This window comes from Mustela lutreola, chromosome 3, assembly GCF_030435805.1.
Source record: "Mustela lutreola isolate mMusLut2 chromosome 3, mMusLut2.pri, whole genome shotgun sequence".
Classification (NCBI taxonomy): domain Eukaryota; kingdom Metazoa; phylum Chordata; class Mammalia; order Carnivora; family Mustelidae; genus Mustela; species Mustela lutreola.
In genome coordinates, this window is record NC_081292.1 from 180,224,712 (window position 1) to 180,238,709 (window position 13,998).

Sequence of the window (13,998 nt, forward strand, 5' to 3'; positions counted from 1 at the left end):
ACTCTAGGATTGAATCTGATGGGGTTTGACAATTGTGAGCGATATTTCTGGAAGGCTTCAAGGAGGAAGTGGCATCTGATCTGGTCAATAATGAGCAGGTTTTTTGATAGATTTGGAGAGGGGGATGAGCAGGGATTCAAAATTGCTTGTCCTTTTTGAAATTTCCAAGTGTCTTTCATTAAATAAGAGTTAGGGCTGAAACCAGAAAAGAAGAAAAAGCAATGGGTAGTAAGGTTTACCAGAGGGTTTTTTGAGTCTTCTGGTTGAAGTTCTTCCTACAAATATATAAAAGAAAAGTCTTCATCTCATTAAGGTTGTCTTAGAAATGCTGTCACATAAATACTTAATCAAAGGGCAAAAGAGGCTGTGAGCCTTCCCGGTGGCTTCCAACCTTGATTACTCGTGACCCAGTCAGAAGTTCTAGCTCATAGGACCTTCCCAGAGGTGATCCTTGTGTAACTGTCTTTGCCAGTGCCTTCCCGGATCATTGGAGATGGGGCCAACTCCACCGTCCTTCTGGTCTCCGTCTCAGGCAGTGTGGTGCTGGTGGTCATTCTCATTGCGGCATTTGTCATCAGCAGGAGGTAAGCACTTAAGCCACTCGCTGCCCACCCCCACCCCCATCCCACTTTTTATGAGGGAGCTTTTTGTCTCCTCCCGCAAAGCTGAGGCTTTTGATTAGCATCATAAACAGGGCATGTGTATAGCCAGCTCCTTCCTCTTGGCTTTGATCTCCGCACACCGCTATGGGAGCTGCTGGCTGCGCCTGCCCTGGTGGCGGCCCTCACAGCTGAGAGTCCTGGAAAGACCCAGCTATTTCCTGGAAACCCAGCCGAGAAGCAAGCCAATGAGCGATTTCCAGATTCTCTAAGCTGTAAGGTGTTACATTTATACCTCTCTTAAGCTTAGACTTACTGCCGGAGGCAAAAAAAAGAGGCCATATAAAACTTGGGTCCAAAATTTAAGCTTTGCCATTTGCTATATTACTTAAACTCTTTGAGTCCTTTTGTGTCCCTTTTATAAAGTACGGATAGAGGATCTCAGAGATCTGTCTCTTAAGAGTTACTGATGGGAGAATTTTGATAGGTAAAGTAGCTAAATCCAGCACACAGTAGGCGCTTCAACTTGAGTTTGGTTGATAATAATTGCAACCAAAGCAAATGATGGAGTGCTACACTCGGTCTTCTTTTGGGAGAGGCCATCACCATTTCTAGAGAGTTTCCATTAAGCACACTGTGGGCATGGCATTGTTCTTGGAAATGAATTTAAAACAGCAGATTGCTTAATTCTGTGTAAGTCTACAATCTAATGCGATACTTGAAAACCAATCTAGAAAAGAAAAAAAATTAAAATGGCTTGGCAGTCTGTTTTTCTGAACCACTTTTCCTTACTGTTACTGCTCCCATCTGCTTATTAACACTACTCAGAGGCTCCAGAGGAAGGGGGCAAGAGGGGACAGCCTCTCCTCTCTAGTATGTGCCCATGTGCCCACATCTAGGCTTCTCCAGCCTTCAGTCCCCTATGCTATCAACTATTTCACAAAGAGGGGCTTTTGGCAAAAGAAGGGCAGAACCTGGGGACATCAAAATAATCCTCTTCAGTATAAGCCTTTTCCCATTACAGAAAAGGAACATGATACTGAGGAAGACAAAGTACTTGTCTAGAATTATTACTTTCCCTCTGTGGGAGAGCTACTACTGGACACCCAGTCGCCATGATCAGCTCCCTGCCCTGTGTCTGCTGTGTCCTCTCTCTCTCTGCCCCTCCTGTTGGTGATCTCATTGATGTCACAACAATGCCTCTGGCTCTCGCCACTGGCCTGAGCAAGCCATCACACTCTTTGCTCACTTTGCGGTACATTATAATTAGGGTCATGACTGTATATCCTAATTTGCCGGGATGGTCTCAGTTGTCACATGTATCTATTAATATCATGCTTCCCCACTCCCATGCTCCAAAATGCGCTGGAATTACAGAAATCAATGTCGGTCGCTCTAAACACGGTATGCACCAAGAGGTCATTGTGTGTAGGCACCACCTACATTTGTCATTGTGTTTGTTTTTTGGGAGGCAAAGGCTGTCACTCTGTGTTTGATTAGAGCCCTGAGTTCTTCCTGAAGAAGTGAAATCCACAGTGAACACTTCTCCCTGTTGCTGGACTGTACATAGAGTCTACGTAGACATGCCCACTGCACCCTATATATTGTTAAAGCTCAGTCTTTGGAAACTCTGATTTGGCCTAAACAGAATTTTAATTTCAAGTTTTCTTTCCTTTTCTGGCATTTGATTTTGGAAGCCAGTCAGGATGGACCTCTTTCTTGTCCATTGCCTTTTGGTTTTGGGCACATACACATGTTGGGCACACAAACACAGGGGAGCGGGACACAATAATGTATGTCCATCGGATAGTGGGGGGCAAGAGTGGGATGGGAGACTAAGTGGAAATTACACGGGCTTTTTGTTTTCATTATCATATATTTCTGCGCCTGAAAATTTAATCAATAAAATTTAATCACAAATACGTTTAAAAGTCTAAAACTAGAAGAAGAAGAAAAAAAAAACTTCTTAATTACCTCCACATTGAAATAATCTTTGGCTAAAATCCAGGACCACGTGATGCTTAGAACCATTGGAGAGAATACTCCTTTGCAGAAAGTGGGTCTCATGTGGTATCTCAACCTCCTCTTTGATGTTGAAGGGAAGCTTTGTCTACTTGTCCAGCTTTTCTTTAGAGTTACCTTTTTTTTTCCCCAAGCCACCTTAAATATACCAGTGAAACCAGAATAATTAAGACTAAGTCACCTCATTATAAGTTTCTTTTGGATGCCTCACTTTGACAAAATGAAAGCAAAAGCACAAGAATATGTAATGCAGGAAGACGAGCTTATTAAAAGCTTGTAGCTATAGGAAATAGCATCGCACACTTGATGACTTAATTTTGTTTCTGCTTTTATTGATCACTTTATTCTTTAAGTTAGGATTGATAGGAAGATACATCGGATTTCCAATTATGAGTCCCCGCCTTAGAGAATTGAGCCTGTCGAGTTACCCAGCGATGATTCTTGTCCCTTCTTCCCCCCCTTAAGAAAAAAATGTCACTTCCCAAGGCTGATAAACACTGCTTGGTGATTGGTCCTCAATGGATCACTTTTTAGAAAATGAAATGTCAACCCCTTGCCCTCCTATTGATTCTTCTTTAGTGTCGGCCATAAAGCTGTCACGGGAAAGGCCGCCTGGAGCCAGGTAGCTGACGGGCTTTGCCACGGCTGATGCACACTCAGCTGATTCTTCTCCGTACACAGGCGGTGTGCTCTGTCACACTGGACTGCCGATGTTTCAGTGCGGCAAGAACAGGTGAAGAGAGAGGAGACCTGTAGTGCGGATGAAAGTCTGGTCCCTGCGTTCAGTGTGGGTAGAAATGAAAGGTGGTAAATGACACCTCCAAGCAATCTTGCCAGCCCCCTGGGAAGGTAACAAGTGGAACACCCTGGCCCGGAAAATGATCCGGCTGCTTCTTGCCCTTCAGAGCCACAGAAGGTTGATGGCAGAGTCAATGATAGAGACGAGGGGATCCCTTAGGAGGTGATTCCCCTCCAACCGAGTCCCACCAGGTCACGGTGTGTGAGATTTTTTTCAGAAGTAAAGGACAGGGACCCACACAGTGAGAAAATCTTCAATCCTCCTGATTACCTCAAAGAAAAATCTGTCTGGTGCTAATTTGTCGTTTAGGAAAGAGGAAACGGCCTCAGGCTCACAGCTGGTATCTTGCTAGTTTTTTTTTTTTTTTTGGATAGTAATTGCCTCATTTATTATATTTTCTTTATACTGAGAAGCCTGAGCTTGAGGCAAGCCAGGGTATCCCCTTTTTTTTCAATGAGAAGATCGCTTCTTCATTTGGCCAACTTGGATGTGTTGTAAACATTTAGAGATCTCAGTAAATGACTCCAATTCCCACATTTATAGATTTTATTTATATATTTAAAATGATACACAAAGTAAGTTGACTTAAGACCTGTACTATGTTTTTACCACCCCCATTATGCTAAGCAAATTCACTTACTCTTTTTATAAGTTTGTTTTTTTTTGTTTTTTTTTAAGAGAGAATAAGAGCAGGGGGAGGGACAGAGGGAGAGGCAGGCTCCCCTCTGAGCAGGGAGCTCCATGTGGGGCTCCATCCCAGGACCTTAGGATGACCTGAGCTAAGGCAGATGCTTAACTGACTGAGCCAGCCAGGCGCCCCAGAAAATTCACTTCCTTTTTTTTACAAGCATCTACAGTCAGCGCGCTCTTCATCCTTGATGTGGAATTCAAGTATTGGGTCAGCTTTCCCAGCGCACCGCTGTTCTTGCTATTGGGTTATTCAGGCATCGCGCCCCTTTACTTATGGGATGCTGTCCCTAGAAAGTTCATCCCAACCAGGTCTGTACATCCTCTTGAGTAGCATAAGGCACCATTCCCCATACTCCTGTAGGTACCTATTGGTGGTCTCCACCGTGCAACCACTTTATTGCTTTCTAAAGTGATTTTTGAAACGACTCCTAACAATGACATCATAAAATGCAATGATAAGGTCATAACCTCCGGGACTAATGATTGAATGTGTCACATTTCCTTGGTCCCCTGCCTCTTTATACGTGATTAAGTGATTTCGTCAGGTTGTCCCAAATATGATTAATCCCCAGTTGCTTGAGGCCAGTGTGTCTTCCCCAAATACTATTTTATTGTGTGAGAGAAACTTTTGAAAGGACTAGAATATAAGATGAGTCACTCATTTCTAAAGCCCAGTTTGGTGATGAGAGGCAAGTATTGCCTGATAACTAGGCATAGAGCATTGCTACTGGGTTTTGGTTATGTCTGTTTTTATGGTAGTGTATATTGTACTCACTTTACTCAAAGAAGTGAAATTGATTTAAAGAAAAAAAAAATGGGGTTGTGGTAAAATTCGTGAAGAAGTACACAAAAGACCCTGATTCAGGAAACTACCTCATTCTAACACTGGCTCCTTCTGTACTGGGAACCTGGATAGCAGATCAAACAGTGAACTAAACCAAGGTTACACAACTGGTTAGTTGCCTGCTTCGGACAGGAGCCCATCTTTCCTGACTTCCAATACTGGCTACATTGGAAGCCCATACTGACCACACTAGCGGACCAAAATTTCAGGAGTCTCCTCGGTGCCGTTGGTAGCATTTGTAGTCTGTGAATTACTGTGCCCATGTAATGCACACTATAAAGTCAGATTTCGTGAGTTGGTTTTGTCTTCATCTGAAGGCTCAGCTTTTCCACTTTGGAGCTAACTGTTCACGTAATGCGAAAACAGTTACCATTCAGTCTGTATCCATCTTCCCTGGTGTCCTAATTGGAATATTATGATCACATAAGAATGAATACACTCAAATGTTCGCCTAAATTGGCTCTGATGAAGTCATGTAAATTCATACAATTAGGGGGCAGATGGAACTGCGGGAACATTTCTAAACAACTTGCGTGCAGTTGTACAGTTCAATTTCACCCATTTCAGAATGTGGCTCGGGAAGAACATTTAGACATCATTCGGTGCAAGAACAATGACAGCTTAAGGAAGGGGAAGAGAAGGATGGCTTCTATGAATCTTCGTGGGTGATGCCATTAAACGCTGCAAAGGGTCCTCCTGGAGCCATGCTAGTTATTACATTGCTTTATCTTCTTTAATCTGCACTTTAGCTGAATAAATTACTTACCTTTTACTAATTAGTTTTGGAACAGTGAACCACATCAATCAAATCCATCCACTTGATCAAGGGAAGTTAGTATTTTAATCAAAGCGGGGTTTGTTCTGGGCCCCTGCCACGCTCCCCCTCCGGTGTTTTGTTTGTGTTTTTGAATAGTCAAGGTGGCAGAAGGACACATTGGTTGGGAGGGCAGGCTCGGGGCTCACGCTGTTCCTCCACAATGCCTGCTAATACCCTGATTCTGTCCCCCTTTGACCCGGGCTGGGGAGGGCTCAGCTTCCAAACTCTCAGCTTCACCTGCGGGATGAAGCTCTTCCCTTTCACTCCTGCGGATGAAAGGTCCCTTGCTTCCTTCTGGAGCATTCACTAACAAACCACTCCCCTCCCCACCCTGTCTTAATCAGCTTGTCTGAGTCCCTGTAATTAGAAAATCTTCAACAAAGGTTTCCTTCTGCCATTCAGGTGATCCACCCATGGAGGTCAATTTAAAGTTAGCACCTCTATTGGCCCTGTGGCGCCCTCCAGCCTGACTGACCGGCTTCAATGGGCTTTCTTTCTTGGAACAATAACGGACGCATTGTCCTCCCCGGAGCCAAGGAGAAAGGGTCATCAGGTGACAAAGGTAGAGGCAGACATAAGCATTTCAGCTTCCAGTATCTTCTGAAAAAGCTAATAGGCTACCATTAGGGTTTGAACAGGGTGATTCCTTGTGTTTCTTTTCTAGCATTTTCTGTACTCCCAAGGGGCCTCTCCCCCAAGGAACACTGCAAGTCAAGAAGTTTCTTGAGAAATACACCTTCACTTCATGTTTAATTCCTCCTTTTGTGTTTAGAAGTCTGAGGAGGGGATGGGCATGTGGGTCTTAGAATTCATGATCCCTGCCATTTTGCATTTCCTCTGGCTTCACACGTATTTAATGGATGTGCTTGATGGGAAACAGGTAACTGTCCTCCTGGGCAGCTGGAGGCTGTTGTTTCTGTTGGTATATTACAGGGTTTTTGACAGACTTGGTGGTATTTTAAAGTTGGCACCAAAGCTCTCCTGCTCAATGTATTATTTTGCTTCTCTAAAGGAAAGACGTTCAGATCAGTATTGGAGATCTAAAGTGGTTCAAGAGATATACTTGTAATTTTAGATAATGCTTTTAGGAGCTCTGATAAGATACAATCGCTCAGGCTGGCAGGACCCTATCACACCCCTGGGACCGAGCCACGCGTTTCCCTGACATAAAATCTTGTTTTCATAGTTCCTGACCTTACACTCTTATATTTCCTTTAAAATGTGGAAGGGGTGGGGAACGATGGAGGGGACTACATCTTTCATGCAAATGTTTGGTTTCAGGACATTTCAAAGTGTTTCATTTCTTTGATGAACCGATGGATTCTGAAAGCAGTGGCATCCAGTTTCAGTGGATTTACTGACGAACAATGTAGTATTGCTTATAATAACTCTCATCAGAGATCTTGATGTAGGTTCATCAGTACTATGAGAGGCATGTGAGATTGTGAGCAGATCAGGGCAGGTGGTGCGCTCCTCTCCTTGCTAAGAGGGTTGTGGGGGAACCACACACCCCGCCCCCCCGGCCCGCCCTGCACGCCCTGCCTCACCTGTACAGTAGAACTGAGTGTGTGTCTGCCTGCCTGCCTACTTCCTGGGCTTGCTGGGAAGATACAATTAAATATTGTGGCCCTTTAAATCATTTAAAAATGATGGCCCTTTTTAAGTTAAAAGCAAAGTAAAAAGACAAACTATTATTTGGGACTGCATTCCACACACTTGGCGGTAACCTGAGTGACTGAATCTCTCTTTACAGAGCTGGTTCCTGCTTCATAAATAGTCAGGGGAGGGCATGGTCATGTGTCCAGAGCACCTTGGAAAGCTGAATGCAGTGTGAAAGCGTGAGGTGTTACTACTTGCAGGGCAGTGATACCCATGGAGGGACCTCTGCAGACAATCTGGAGGGATGTGCGGATCATGCTGGGGCTCCTCTCCGGTCGCCCCAAGCAGCCCATCCACTGCTCTGCTCTTCTCTCTCCTATACGATCATCCCCCCTTCTCTGCTTCTTCAGACAGAGGTCAGGTTTCCAGAATTTGACAGAGCCCCACTGTTGAAACGCTCTGTGACCTGGAGGGGATCTTGGGTCAGCTTCCTTACCTGCAAGAATCTTGGCTTAGCTCGTCTGTGAAGCTTCTAGAAAACACAAGAAGAACTCCAATGTCAACTTTACATTTGGGGCAGAAACATAAATGTACACATTGTATTCACTTAATTGGTCTCATTTTGCCAAACTTTGAAAAGCTATAGTACCAACTGAGTTGATTTTTTGATTCTTGTGACCTACACACATACACATAGATATACATACATGCATACCTATGCAGTGTATCAAAATTATTGACTTGAGATTTACATATATTCAGGATTTCTGATTCTCAAGACTTTTATTACACCCAGATCCCATTTTTCCCCCCCAGAGAGGGTGAGTGCAAGCCAGGGTGGGGATGGCAGAGGGACGGAGGGAGAGGCAGAAAGAGAGCCTTAAGCAGACTTCTCAGTGAGTGTGGAACCTGAAAACAGGCTTGATCTCACAACCCTGAGATCATGACCTGAGCCAAAATCAAGAATCCAATGCTTAGCTGACCCAGCCGTCTGTCTCCTCTCCCTCCCCAGCCCCAAAATCTCATTTCTTCAGGACATTTAGAACAAAATGCCAATGGTGAGATCATACACCATTTCTTTGGAAAGAGAATTCAGCTACAAAGGGAAACTTCTCCATCTTTACACTTGCAAGTTCTCTGCAAACTCTTTTATAGAATGTAATCCAGTAAAAAGCAAATATTTACCTTTTAAATTCTCATTAATAATTGATACATTTGTAAGCAACAGCTGAAACCAATAACCAGAAAACTATTGTTTTAAGAATATCCTATGATATGATAATGAGACTGGTGGTAGTGGTTATTCTGGTTGTAGCTACAGCGCCGACTGTGACAATGAATACTCTCGCCATTTGATTTCTGCAGAATTCACCCATGGAAACTTACTTTAATTCAGAATATGTATCGAAAAATTAGCCAAGAAATTTATAATGTCTTCAGTAAGATAAATTTATTCTTGAGATTTGAAATTATATTATAAAATATTTGTTTTATCACCTTAGTTTAGTGTCATGGTTAAGAGCAGAGACTCTGGGTTCTGATTGCTTGAAACTATCATTCGGCACCAAAGTGACAGTTACTCACCTTATTATTTTACTTTCCATAAACCTCAGTTTACTCATCTGGGAAATGTCCACAATGTATTTGCCTGACTTACAAGGTGGTAGCAAAGAACTTACGGCATACAACTTTTGAAAATAATTTTATTTTTTATTTTTACTTAGACGGAGTAAATACAGTAAAGCTAAACAAGAAGCAGATGAAGAGAAACATTTGAATCAAGGTACAAAAACTGGATTAAAAAAATAATTTTATTTTTAGAGCATGTCTCATATTTTCAGTGTAGAAATGGCCTAAATTAAATTCATAAGACTATTAATATTACAGTCCTTCCACAGAATTATCTGAATAGTGGTCTTCAGGGTATCCAACTGAAATAAATGATTTGGGATTGTTTCAAGTGAGATTAAAGATGGAGGTTGGGGAAACTTGTTCCCTTATTTTATTTTCCACCCTGAGAAAAGTATTGGTCTTGCTGGCTCATTTTTGTAGCTGGGTGACAAGGCTTAACAGGTCACAGTTTTTCTCACGTTTGGAGGGGAAAAAAAGAACTTCTAGGAATGAACAGTAATTGTCCCAATCCCAAGAGTATTTGCTATGGCATTTAGGACTACTAATATTTCTTCCATGTACTCTGGTTATTTGGGGATTGAAGAGTAAATTTGAAGAACTGGCCCTAGAATGACTTGAGCAAGAGAGAAGACTCTTAAATGGAGAGCAGTTGATGCCCCTCCTGGAGTGCCATCCATTAGAACCTTTAGAACCTTCTGAGATGGTGGTGGTCTCTGTCTGCATTTACATTAGTACATTAGCCAAGAGCCACATGCACTATTGAGTATTTGAAAAGTAGCAAGTGTGAATGAGAAAGCGTATTTTAAGTTTATTTAATTTTAACTAATTTACATATACTAGCAACTTATGGGTAATAGCTACTCTGTTGGACATCACGAGAAGGTAGAAGAGAGAGACTGACCGCGGGTAGGAAGGATCATCTTGAGAAAGAGTTTCTTGGCTACAGCATATAAAGTGCTGAAGTATATGGGATATCTGAACCTTCTGTTATTTATTCACCCTGTTTTCTTTCCAAAACCATATTTTTTTAAATTTGCAAGCGATACATATATTTTTTTAATGACTTTTTTTTTTTTTTTTTTTTGCGATGAGAACTGACAGTTCTGGAAAATCAAGGGGATTATTAAATCAACCAGCACCCTACACCCTCTCTGTTCCCCAAAGCCATACTAGGAGCTCTAGCAGGGAAAGGAGAGTTCCCAGTTACTACTAATGCTTCTTGCCCCAGACATCTCTGGGCTCAGTGCTCACGTTCTGAATTTAGGCTGCAAGTTGACTGTGGGGTTTGGCTGAATTAACGCTTCCTGGTATTCAAACCATCCATACAATGAGGCAACAACATTTTCTCCAGCTGAAGCTTTCAAATGAACTGTGGTGTCTTTACTAATAGCACTTTTAAAAGTGCAGGTCCAATCCAGAGTTTATATTCTCCATCAGCTAGCTGGTGTTATCCCTCTTGTCTATTTTAACCCAGCTTTAATCTTCATTTGTTAATTACTGGTCACATGCTTAATTGGTCCAGATACTGGGCAAAAGGGGGCACCTCGTAGACATGGCCTGTTGAAAAAGAAAGCTCCAGTTACCTTCCCAAGAAAAGATGGAGATGATGGGTAGGACATGAGCAACTGATCTGGACACCTAGTATTCAGCCAACACATTCCCAGTTTTCTTGTAGAGACTCTCTTTTCCTCCATGGGATGAGTGGTTTTTCAGATTTCATCCTTGAAGTGTGAAGACATTCCAGGAAGTCAGTAGAGCTGTAGCCTCTTAAGTAGCTAACAATTCTTTGTTTACCCACTAATGAAAACCAGAGCAAGGATCTAAATATTTTCGTATGTCTATGCTAAGTATTTTTGTCATGCTAAGAACACTTTTCTATACTGAGTATTTTTAGACATGGACAACTTCAGTTTATTCATGGTTTTTGAGAAGTGTTCAGCTATCCTATCACATGTTTATTGCTTAGGTGTTAGAACTTACGTGGATCCCTTTACATATGAAGATCCCAACCAAGCAGTTCGAGAATTTGCCAAAGAAATCGACGCATCCTGCATTAAGATTGAAAAAGTCATAGGAGTTGGTAAGTATCTGAGTATCTTTCGGATTAGCCTATTTTCGTTGTAGATATTAAGCATACATATGTGGATTATACAAATTTATATGAACATAGTGTATATACATGTATTTATGTAAATATCAGTATACACGAAATTTCCTGGATCTATATAAAACATGAACACAGTGCCCAGCATGTAAAAAGTACTCAACAAATGTTTGCTATTCCTCTTTCATCTTGAATGTGTTTCTGGTCCATGGTTGATTCGTTTTTTCTTTCCCAAAGGTGAATTTGGTGAAGTATGCAGTGGGCGTCTCAAAGTGCCTGGCAAGAGAGAGATCTGTGTAGCCATCAAGACCCTGAAAGCTGGTTATACAGACAAACAGAGGAGAGACTTCCTGAGTGAGGCCAGCATCATGGGACAGTTTGACCACCCGAACATAATTCACTTGGAAGGCGTTGTCACCAAATGTACGTGGGTCGCTCCCTTTACAAAGCCAAGTTAGAAGTTACTGGCAAATTAAACACACATTTTCTTTCCAGGGAAATGACAGATGGAGCAGACCCACTGATTGCTAATAGGAGGAAATCAGTGCAGGACAAGTCATTAATCTTGTAGTCAGCTCTCAATGGGTCTACGGTTTAGGCTGATTCCCTATTTCCAAGGCAGCTTGTGTGAGATTTTAGGGAAATTAATATTGCAGATTTTCGGTATGCCTCGCCATCTTTCAAACCTTCGCTAGACCAAACTGATTGTCACAGGGTAGGCGCAAGCAGATGGTAAGCAAAATAAAATTTAAGTACTTTTCATATAAACCACAACAAAACCTTGCCACACCTTGTGCTTGCAGCTTCGGCTCCAGATGCAGGGAGTGAATCCTGGAAATCTTTATTATATTGGGGGATTTGCTTGTCTGCTCTGCCTGATTTATGGCTGTTGCTGTTCGGCACCTATTTACAGTAACACCTGGATGAACCTTCCCTTTTTTAGCCCATTAGCATTCCCCAAGCCTGTGAACCACGCTTCAGTTAAAATACGACACAGCTCAACAGATGCATTTTGTGAAGCAAACCCTGAATACATCTGTAAGGCTGGCTAAGACCAATTTATAAAGCACCGCCGAAGCCGTTGTTGAACATGGCTCTGTTCCAGGAGCCTCGGTACCTACTACCTGAGTACAAGTCAAGGATCTTGTAAGCCCCAGGGCTCTGTCTCCAGGAAGGCTGGGGTTTCTCCAACTTGATTCAAGGTGCCTACGAAAAGCATCCTCCGTCAGCATGTGCAGAGTGGGCGAAGGGTTGGGGGGCTGGTGTGCAGTGGAGAGGGAAGGGGAGGTTAACAAGTCAGCGTTGGACATGCCGTCTGGGGCAGAGCAGGGAAGTGAGACACAAGAGTTCGGGACCTTTAGGAAGAGAAAATAAGGAGGTTACGAAAAAGCGAGAGGTAGTGTATGTTTATTCAGAGATCCTGAACCGACATCAGAATTCTGGAAAACGTGTTAAAATTTAGCCTTCCTGGACCGCATCCTCCGGTTTGACTGAGCAGTGGGGATGGGGCGGTGAGTTCGCATTTCTGCAGAGCGGGGAGATAAACCAAAGCTGTGGTTCCTAGGACCAGACTTAGAGACCCCTTGGCCCCGTGGCCAGAGAGGTGACCAGAGACATGCCAGGCAGCTCTACTGCTCAGAGGGCATGTGGTCTGGACTGGTTGCTCAAACCGTCAGTTTCCTCATCTGTACCATAAAATTAAAAATAGAACTTGCCTCAGCAGGTTTTTTTTTTTGGATGAAGTAGTTCCCGTATTTAGCATAATGCTTGGCAAATTTAAACAACAACAACAGAAATCTTCCCTAGGTGTTAAACTGGTATTACTGCATCCTAAGAAGAACATCTTTCCCCATCTTCAGAGTCCTTCAGAAACGGAACCTTGGTGCTAAGGGTATATAATTTTCTACCTCAGGCGAAGGCTATAATTAGCATAGAATAGCTCTATTTGCTTTTTAAGATTAGTTTTACAGACAGGATATTTTTCTGTTGCCCGTGGCCTTCAGGGCTGCCCAGAGCCCTTCACTACTTTAATTGAAAGATAACATTCTGTTTAAATACTTCTGCAGGTCCATTTTCTCAAAAGGAGGCTCTGTTCAGCTTGGGGTGTTTTTCCTGCTGCAGACAGTGATTTTCATAGCACCTCTGCAGAAGAGAGAAGAAACAGGGGATCTTTGTATTAAAGTCCCACCGCGCCTCTAAAACCCGTAGCTATTACAGCTGTAACTGTTATAAACGACTGGATGCATTTGCATAATGCAGTTGTCACTGAATTAAAATGATTTAAAATTGCCACCAGAGGCATTGTCCCCCCTCCCCCGACGCTGGCCTGCCCTCACTGCACCCCTGCCTGTTGTAGGGGAGGAGCCCTGTCCATCCGTGAGCCCAGCTGAGACCCATTTTATAAGCCCCTCTGCTTATGGAGACCTTCATCTCTATTTCTCTTGGAGAGCTCATAAAGATTCTGACAAATGGATACTTTCAATAAACAGAACAAGGAATGCAGAAAAATTGTAAAGATGGTGCCAACTGTCAGAGGAAGGAGGTGTGAGGGTGCAGAGGTGGTGTGGAAGCGTGTGAATTCATTACCAGCAGTTACTTGAGTAACTTTTTAAATTGTCCAGGAGACTATAAATTCTCTCCCCTCCTCTGCCCCCCCCCCATCTTTTGGATCTTCTCTCTTATCCACACCTCCAGAGAGATCTGGTGAAATTGGAGTAGGTGTTAATGCAAGAGAGTCAACCTTTCTCATTAATTGACGAAGTATCTTTTGATTGAAGCGGGTTCATTAAAAGTCCTTTAGATGCATTTGGTCTGTCTGTGGCCACAGATGTAGAGGGTAAAGGAGTCTGAAACTAAGAGTTTCCTATGTATTGCATTTTATTGAGAGGAGGA

General features: G+C 42.8%; 1 protein-coding gene across 3 annotated transcripts in view; it reads left to right on the forward strand.

Annotated features, from left to right (window-relative positions):
• The window catches only part of EPHA4 (EPH receptor A4), a 144,272-nt gene that overhangs the window by 111,213 nt on the left and 19,061 nt on the right, over positions 1-13,998 (forward strand). For all 3 annotated transcript variants that reach the window (XM_059167923.1, XM_059167922.1, XM_059167924.1), the window contains exons 9-12: positions 473-584; positions 9,095-9,153; positions 10,969-11,082; positions 11,344-11,529. In XM_059167923.1, coding sequence (XP_059023906.1) covers positions 473-584; positions 9,095-9,153; positions 10,969-11,082; positions 11,344-11,529 — 471 coding nt within the window. The remainder of the gene's footprint in view (positions 1-472; positions 585-9,094; positions 9,154-10,968; positions 11,083-11,343; positions 11,530-13,998) is intronic.